This window comes from Ciconia boyciana, chromosome 2 (genome assembly GCF_034638445.1).
Source record: "Ciconia boyciana chromosome 2, ASM3463844v1, whole genome shotgun sequence".
Taxonomy (NCBI): Eukaryota; Metazoa; Chordata; class Aves; order Ciconiiformes; family Ciconiidae; genus Ciconia; species Ciconia boyciana.
In genome coordinates, this window is record NC_132935.1 from 121,375,456 (window position 1) to 121,384,791 (window position 9,336).

Genomic DNA, 9,336 nt, shown 5'->3' on the forward strand with positions numbered 1-9,336 from the left:
CATTCTGAAATTTGCTGTGGTCTGTCCTTCATTATCTTCATCTGCTGTTATCCTTCACTATAGTAGATGTGTGTTAGACATGCAGCCAGATACTTCTGCGTTGCTTAGTTCAGAGGAGGAAACATACCGCACAAATGTTGGCAATTTCTTGGCAAGAGTTACTGCATGGCAACTCAACTACTCAATTTATTTTTGAAGTTCTGGAATAAATTTTCTATGAGATTTAGAAGGGCTGTTATTTAATTTTATTAGGTACATAAGGCTGGCAAAGTAGCATGTAGTGCCACACTGAGCCTGTCACTTCAGGCACTCTACAGACAATCCAGGAACTTAAGTCTGTTCAAATGTGTTGCTCGTTATGTGCATTTTGGGCATTTATGTGGTTGCCATTTGCAGCACAGCGATCTGCATAGGCTGATAGCAGGAGAACTGTGCACTAGTATCTCTACAAAGTCTATGAAGAAGGGCTCTTTGGAATTTCACTGAATGTACATGGAACTCATCTAAAAGAAAACTCTTACCCAGATCTGCCAGTAGGGTTTAGTTTAGAACCAAGCAAATAGGCTTTTGCCTTTATATATTTAAAATGCATTAGCTCTGTGTTTTCAGTGCCTTCTGTGCTTTGCAGCTGTAATAACTATATCCCAGTGTAGCTGTTGGTGGATGGGATGAGGGGGATTTTCACGTTCCTATTAAGTTATGAAATCAACACCAAACTTTATGGGTTTGTTTTTCCCTGAAGGATGGCGTCCCAAAGGATTGTTGGTAGCTCACCTTCATGAACACAAGTCTGCGGTGAACCGCATTCGGGTCTCTGATGAACACTCCATTTTTGCCACTTGCTCAAACGATGGTACCGTGAAAATCTGGAACAGCCAAAAAATGGAAGGAAAAACCACTACAACCAGGTAGATTTAAAACTCATAGAATTTTGGGGCTGCTATTTTGGAGTGCAAAATAAATTAGAGCAAGGAGAAAAATATTAATCACTTGTGGGTGTGCTAGAGGTACCAATAATGAAATATACTGGTGTTCCTCTTTATATGCAACTCTAAAATATTAGATTGCTGTTTCAATTGGTTAATAAAAGAAAAAAAAGTTGCTAGCAAATGCAAAGGGACTGCTTCACAGTTGTAATTGCAGGCTTTTTGATTTCATTTCTATACAGACATATATATATTCTGGTGCTGCTGTTTAAAGCCATCTGAGGTTTTTGGAACAAATTAGCTTTATGCTTAACTGTCTCATCCACTGATATTTGATGCAGGAAAGCTGTATTGCTGGTTGAAACATGGGTGGTATGGGGCTGACCGTCTGTGTGAGAGAGATACCTTTGGGAGAAGAGGGTGTCTGTCTCAAAATACTTTGAAAAAGATGTAGTGGACCACAGTGTCAGTTAAATAACAGTAACTACAGTATGCTACGTTGATACAGGTCTGGGTTAGACTTTTATTTTACTGGTAGACAAATGTGTGCATCTGCAGTTGGAGACTGTCGTAACCTAGAGGCTCAAAGATGAGGATTTAAGCTTGCAGAGGCAACTTAGGCTGTGTTGCTTTCTAATTTTGGAACACTTAGAAAATGTTATTTTGAGCGCTCTCTCAAGAGTCATTGGTTTTAAGTAGGTGTTTGAGAGAATTAATTTTTTTTAATGTGCCAGAAAAAATTTCCTCTTTTTTATTTTTTCCTCTCTGTCTCTCTTTTGTTTAGATCAATTTTGACCTACTCTCGGATTGGAGGACATGTAAAGACACTTACGTTCTGCCAAGGCTCGCATTACTTGGCTATAGCTTCGGATAATGGTGCCATCCAGCTTCTTGGTATTGAAGCTTCAAAGCTCCCTAAATCTCCTAAAATTAATCCGATACAAAGCAGGTATGTACCTAGAGCAGTTAAATCTCACCGCAGAGCTCAAGCTGTTAGTATATCCCTTGATTAGATCCCTTGATTTGCTCCAGGCTTCGTGCTGGCTGAGCCCAGGCTGTACTTGGAAGGCTGTAATCCGTGATCTTATCCTGCTTCATAAAGAAGGGTTGAAAGGCAGTCATGCAGGGCTGAGGATTGATAGCTGTAGGTTACTGGTGCCTCCTGTGTCACTGGATTTGTTATGAGCTTAAAACAATCAGTCAGTCTGAATAGTTCTCAATTCTTTTATTTATGCACTGGGACTGGTAGTTTCTTACCTCCTCTGTTACAATGTCAACACTTATAAAGTAATTTTGGAGATTCTTTTACAGGTCATTAGATAAACATTTACAAATGTACAACATGTGGTTTGGCCTCAGGCCTGCAATTTTTTCTCCCAGGCTTTTAATGTGAGTAAGGTGGCAAAGATATGGGGGATGGGATGCTATGTAGGGGAGTATTTGGGGATGGTTTAGCTCTTTCTTACCTCTCTCCATATGAGCAGTTTTTGAATATTTGGCACTGATTCAACAGCTTAATCTTCCAGCTTGAGTGAGGGACATGTCCAGGCCCTGGCAAATCTAGCAACCATCTCAAAGACCTCTTTTCTGTCCAAAGTAAAAGTAAGGTATCTGTCTCAAATGTCCTGTCTTATTTGGGATTAAGTTCAGAAATTAAATAAGCCAAATCTAATGGAGATGGAAACTACAAACCAGATTTTCCCTTTTGCTATACACTGCATTTGTGCCTGAAGGTGTCAATTTGCACACACAGTAAGTGACTGAGGACAGTGCTGGCAGTATAACATGGAGAGGGGTGTTTCTGCCTGTAAACTCTGGGTAGATGAATATCTCATAAATGTGGAGCGTGAATGGGAGAGAAATATCAAACACACTGACAGTCCCAGAGCACAGAGCTATGTTTATGTTTGCAAAGAGCTGCTGACAGCATTTTACTAGCCTGTAGAAGGCTTGCAGGTTCTATCGGCAGAGAGATTTGAGAGAGCGTAAGCATCTATTGTACTAAAATTGGAAAGTTGTTTCTGGCAGATGCCTTGAAGTGACATGAAGAGGAAAATGCTGCTCAGCATTAGCTATTGAAAGAAGCCTTAAACTTGGAGGGAGTCATATCTGTTTCTAAATTAGTTTATCCTTTAAACCCAGGTCCTTAGATCTGAAGGATGATGGCTGTGTGGTAGATATGCATCACTTCAATTCAGGAGCCCAGTCAGTACTGGCTTATGGTACAGTTAATGGATCTCTGGTTGGATGGGATTTGCGATCTGGCAGCAATGCTTGGACACTGAAACATGATTTGAAGTTAGGCCTCATAACTTCATTTGCTGTGGACATACACCAGTGCTGGCTGTGTATTGGTAAGCCTGTATTTCTTAGCTTCTCTCTCTCTCCCTCCCCTTTCTGGTTTTCTTTTACAATGACTATAGCTCAAGCTTTTGCTTGAACTGATTTGACTAGAACATGCTTTTCTCAAACAAGAGGAGAGAAATACGTCCTGATCTATTTGTGGGAAGTATTCTGCCCTCTAAGTACTTGAGGCTGAAGTCCATCTCCCTAGGAACAGAGCACAAGGATATGGGCAAAACCCGTATATTTATCCCTCTGACTATGGGGAGCTTTCTCTCACCAGGAACAAGCAATGGTACCATGGCATGCTGGGACATGAGGTTTCAGTTACCTATCTCCAGCCATTCTCATCCTTCCAAGGCCCGAATCAGACGCTTGCTCATGCATCCTGTCTATCAGTCCTGGGTAATTGCAGGTAAAAGATGTCTTAAACTTTCCTCACAGTTGCCAGAGGTTGTGATTAAAGCAGCTTCTGTTTCAGCTTCTGCTTCAAGCCCTGGGGGCAGCTGGGGTTATTTCTTTCTTCCTTGTGGTTTCTCTTGTGCTTTGCTTGGGAGAGGAAAAAGGGAAGGTTCATACTTGTGTTCTGCCACTGTGCTCTTCCTGGGTTTTTGAAATTAAAAAAGGGGTGTGGGGGAGAAGTAGTGTTAAGCCATTATGAAGATGACAGACAGCCTTTACAATTCTTATCTTCTGAGCATGACAGCTCTCATGAGGGTCCCTCCCTGCGTGCTGTCTACCACATCACTTTTTAAGGACAAAATGTTATAAAAGACAAAACCCAAAATTGTGACATACAATGATGGGAATTCTGCCACTGTCTTCAGTGCCTCTGTAGAGCAGAGACTGAAAGGTTGTGCCATTCCAATTCCCACTTGAATCTAACCCAGCTGGGTTAGAGCTTTCAAAAATCTCCCAAGATTCCCCATCTGGTATGCTCACAGCTGCTTCATCCCCACTGCATGTACCACTGTCATATACTTTTGAGTGTTTGTGTCAGGAACACATTCTGAAATGGACAAGTAGCTTAAACTAATCCTACAGTAACAAAATTGATAAAGTAGCTGTAAAATGAGAGTAATTTGAGTTTCATATTTTACTTTCTTCTTAGGCTTCACTTATTTTAGTTATTAACCACCCTGGGAGATAAAATGAATTTTGGGGGGGGGACGACACCAAAAACAAAAACAAAAAAACCCAAAAAAACAAACATACAAATAAAGCAAGCTTCTCTGTGCTTTCTGGTTTGTTTCCTCCCTGCTAAAGAATAAATGAGTGACAAAGTTCATCACTTTGGAGTATTATTAAAAAGTCCTTGCCTGCTAGGTTGCTGCCAGGCATGTAAACAATCCCTTGAACAGTATTCTTTGCCTGTCCACACTAAACGTGGGTGTGGAACATCATTGTAGCTACTGAACTCTATAACTTTGAATTGCTGTCTTACCTGTCCAGGAGTAATCTTAGAAGTCCCTGATGACCATGCTGAACAGACCATCTATCCTCAGAGAAGGATGAGAAGTTATCTAGGGAGGAAGCTGAGGTTTTAATACCTTTTAAAAAGGGTTGGAGATTGAAGCGGATTTCATTTAAACTCTCCTAAATGAGGCACTTTAGTGAATGCTACAGAGAGCAACTGGAGAGTGTCTCTATGTCATATCCTCTGTATCATGTCAGTAGAACACAAGTATTGAGAGCCAACTGACCTGTTTTATATTTTTTTGCATTGGCAATATCTTTCCTGTAGCTGTTCAAGGCAATAATGAAGTCTCCATGTGGGATATGGAAACTGGCGATCGACGCTTCACTTTGTGGGCCAGCAGTGCGCCTCCTCTTTCAGAACTGCAGGTCTGGTCGTCTTTTCTTTTCCTGTTTCTGTTCTGCAGCCAGGGCTAGAACAACCTCAGACTCCATGCTGTGCGTCAGTATAGTTACCTGTCTCTGTGGCCTTGCCAGTTTGGCACCAGGAACTTGCCCTGGGATTTATTTTGGCACCATAATTGTTTTGCTGTCAAAATTAAATCCCCTTTGTAAACCAGCAGTGTAACCTGAATCTTCATTGGTATCTTCCACTATATGTGGAATGTACTGGTAACACTCACTTGCTGTATCCAGTCATGTTCTTAGAAAACCCGTGAGCCAGTCAAGCCTGTAAAGATTATGGCAAAGCCAAAATTCATGGTGTAGCATCTTGTACTTACTTTTACTTGCTGTTTCTGGGATTGTGCATACTTCTGTAAGCATCTGCTCTTTTGCACATTCTTTCTGTAATATAATGCCACTACTACACTTAACTGCTCATTTAAAGCATGAAGTGGCTCTTCTTCAAGGAGTTAATTGGGGAAAGAGCAATCTTGGATATCTTTCTTAAAACACAAATACATACACAAAGCTAACAGCGGCTGCTTCTATAAATGTTGTAAATGCAGATCTGGAATCTACCTAAACTTGAATTTGTACGTGCTACAAAGATTGCAGGTTGAGTTCATTTTGGTCATGGACTTTGCACACAGGGAACTTGTGATTCAAGCTAGTTTTCTGTTACATGTCTGTCCCTTAATGCCTTCATAGTGTAAAAATTTGAGCATCCATGTGCTCTTCAGCATGATTCACCTGCCTGATTCCGTTAGAAACAATCTTTCTCATTTGCCATCACTGAGAATGTAATTTCCAAGATTCCAAAAAAGCATTATGCAGTGTTAAATCTGTTGCATTGCTCTGTGAAACATAAGGAATAAAAGGAAGCAATTTACCTTAATATATTAAGATGTGGCCTGTTAACAAAGTAACTTGGCATTTGTCAGAAACATTTGGGAATTGGATGGATGGATGAAAGTGGCAAAGAATGCATTCCCTTTGTGAAGCATGGCAACAGCTATTGGTGATGATTTATTTTTATATATCCCTCTTCCCTACTAGCCTTCTCCTCACAGCATCCACGGAATATACTGTAGTCCAGCATCTGGTAATCCAATATTACTGACAGCAGGCTCAGACATGAAAATAAGGTAATAAAACCAACAACATTTTTGTTTGACACCTTCCCTTCCGCCCCTGCTGGTGTACTAAATTTTGCCAAGCGTTGCATAAGTAAGCTCCAAGAAGTCAAAACAATAATGCTGACGATGTGTTCATTAGTAAGCATCAGTGAGCTTAGAAAATTTGTTCTCAGCAAAAGTAGTGCGAAACTTGGTGCTTCTCTGAAACACAACTTGTACTCTTCTGTAAAGTTCTTGATAGGCTGCGTGAAACAAAACAATAACTCGTGTCAGCTTGGTATGGATGTTGATTTCTCTGCATTGCTGTCTTCCACTAAGTGTGGAAAGCATATAGCATTTGTGCCCACTCATTTTCATCATAAGAGCAAGACAGCTTTTAAACAACTGTATTAAGATGATAAAATTTAACATCTCAACTTGATTTTGTTTTTTTGTGTTTTAGGTTTTGGGATCTAGCCTACCCTGAGAGATCATATGTTGTTGCTGGAAGTTCTAACTGCCCATCTGTTTCCTACTACAGGAAGATAATTGAGGGCACGGAGGTGGTTCAGGTATTTTGCTTTGTTTGATAGACACCTATTCTGCTTGCCTTTTGGATGGCGCCATGGATTACATTAATTGCATGATGGATTTAATTATAACTATCTCACTCTTACCTTTTATGGATGATGTCAGCATTGCATTTTCAGGCAGTTAGGAAGAAGTTATTTTAAAAGAAAAAAAAGCAGTTGTTTTTGACAGAATTAGACTTACCAAATAATACTTACATGCAGAAGCCAGAGTCATGTCTCTTTTGGGATATTGAAATCTACTTTTGGTTTTAACCAGTCTTTGGAATATCTTTTGTGTAGGATCTTAGCAAGGTGTTGTGAGATGTACTGGAACCAAAATAATATGGTAGCAGAATGCTGCAGTTTTTATTACATCCTTCAGAGTGACTTTTGGAACAGGCAATGTTGCTAGTTGAATAGCACACTCTTTTGTTTCAGTGCAATTGAATGAATGCTACTTCAAAGGTGATCCCCTTCAAAGCTCCACCCCCCCCCCCCCATCCCCCCCCGACTATCAAATCTTAGTAGTTAGTGTCACTGAAATAAATATGAGAAAAAAACCATTCTTTCCCTAATTGGAGACCTGTAATGTCATTTCAGATTAAGACTTGGGTTTTGTGTGATGAAAAGAAATGAACCAAGGAGTAATCCTAAGAAAACCATCAGAGGGTGGGAGATTTTGGGGTTTGTTTTTGTTTAAGAGGTTTTTTGATCTTTATACAACCTAATATGTATGATAATTCTCCTTTGAAATTATTACCTTTCTGTAAATAATATTTCTCACTTTGTTTTTGTACAGGAAATTCAAAACAAGCAAAAACTGGGTCCCACTGATGAGACCCCTCGGAAGGGTCCAGAGTCTCTCCCTGTCGGACATCATGATATTATCACAGATATCGCAACTTTCCAGACCACACAAGGCTTTATAGTAACTGCATCAAGGGATGGAATCGTTAAAGTGTGGAAATAAAAGTTGTACTAATATATAGTATGTAAATATTTGTAATAAAGAGTGTTATAATGAAGTTTTCAAGTACTGTTTCAAGATCGTGGAATAGAATGGACTTTAAAGACTATAAAGGTGATGATAAAATTGGTTATCTGTATCCTACCGCCCTGTTAGCACTTCTTAATCACTTCTTTTATTAAAAATGTTTGGTATCTGTAGCATTTCCTTGAAATACCAAGCAGTCTATGAAGAAATTGTTTAGCCTGGTTTTGACTATGTTGTTCTTCAAGGATATTTCAGAAAATGATTTAAAGATGTCCCACATTACACATTCTAAATGTGCAAAAAGCAAAGAGCTGGTACAAGTACTTCAGCGTCTGAAGGCTCCTACGTTAAATTTGAGAAATGAATTAAGAACCAGTGCACTAATGTCCCTGTACATTCTAATAACTATAATAAAGTCCACTTGAGCTTCCCTGCTTGGTACTTGGGTCTCTTTATATCTGTTGTTCCTCTGCAGTGATTCTGTAGTTTCAGCTGCCAGGGCCATTGGGCTGTTAATTGTAGTTTGAGATCAGCTTAACCTTCTGTCAGATCCTCAATTGTACTTTGTGCCTTGCATCCAGCTTGCCCTTGACTTGAGTCTAATGCGAAGCTCTGCTGTCCTGGGAACCTAGAACAGCACCACCAGGATGGTGTTCTCTGTCATGCAGCATGGATATCAGAAATAGCCAAAACACCAGGTTTCAGCAGGAAGCATTTTTTTCATCATGCAGTGTTCATGTGAGAGGCAATGCTGGAGGTCAGACAGGGGCAGTAAACTTTCTCACCGCTCTTCCACTGTCTGATCCAGATTTTCAGATTTCCAAATCCTTTTCAGTCTCCCTGTCTTAAGCTTTATCCTATGAGGTAACTCATTCTTTACCTGCATTTCCAGGTTCTGCTTTACAGGGACAGAAGGTTATTTACCCCTCAAACAGGTGATTCAACCCCTCTCCATGGATGGACTCAGAACGTCACTGACAACAAACAGCACTAATTTGACACATTTTTTTGAGCGTGGCTGGAAAAAAATGGAAGCCTACTGCTCTGTAGAATGTTTACTGGAAGCAGGGAGTGCTCTGAACTTGTGAATGGGGTTCTCTGAAAAGACAATGCAAGAAATATGTGACTTGTTTAAAAAGAGCTTCAGAATTCACTGGAAGAAGCAGCTTGACTGAGGATGACTGCTTTTAGAGACTCTATCTGCTTTTCATTAGAGACTGCATTACTTAGATAATTTAGTGCAGCAGGTAGAAGTTGCCATAAGTTTAACATCTTCAAAAGAGGAAGTGAGCCCAAGAACAGTATGACATTTCTATGCAGACCTCATGATTTCTGCTCTCTGTTGTGCTACACAGAGGGGTTTTTTTTGTTGCTTGTATAGAGAAGCTGGTACTGCATATGAGATTAAATATTTTGCCTCTTTATTTTGTATGAACTTGGGGAATAAGGTAGGTTTTATCAGTCCACTTGTATTGCAGAGTAGCAAGGAAAAGCATGGTAAGTCAAGTTTGTACTACTCTTGTATC

The 9,336-nt window shown here is 40.0% G+C and overlaps 1 protein-coding gene across 1 annotated transcript in view; it reads left to right on the forward strand.

Annotated features, from left to right (window-relative positions):
• Positions 1 to 8,240, forward strand: part of PIK3R4 (phosphoinositide-3-kinase regulatory subunit 4) — a 28,905-nt gene extending 20,665 nt beyond the window's left edge. The window contains exons 13-20 of the mRNA XM_072853861.1: positions 743 to 908; positions 1,711 to 1,875; positions 3,069 to 3,280; positions 3,553 to 3,684; positions 5,014 to 5,114; positions 6,186 to 6,274; positions 6,708 to 6,816; positions 7,616 to 8,240. Coding sequence (XP_072709962.1) covers positions 743 to 908; positions 1,711 to 1,875; positions 3,069 to 3,280; positions 3,553 to 3,684; positions 5,014 to 5,114; positions 6,186 to 6,274; positions 6,708 to 6,816; positions 7,616 to 7,786 — 1,145 coding nt within the window. The 3' untranslated portion in view covers positions 7,787 to 8,240. The remainder of the gene's footprint in view (positions 1 to 742; positions 909 to 1,710; positions 1,876 to 3,068; positions 3,281 to 3,552; positions 3,685 to 5,013; positions 5,115 to 6,185; positions 6,275 to 6,707; positions 6,817 to 7,615) is intronic.
• The last annotated feature ends 1,096 nt before the right edge of the window (positions 8,241 to 9,336 follow it).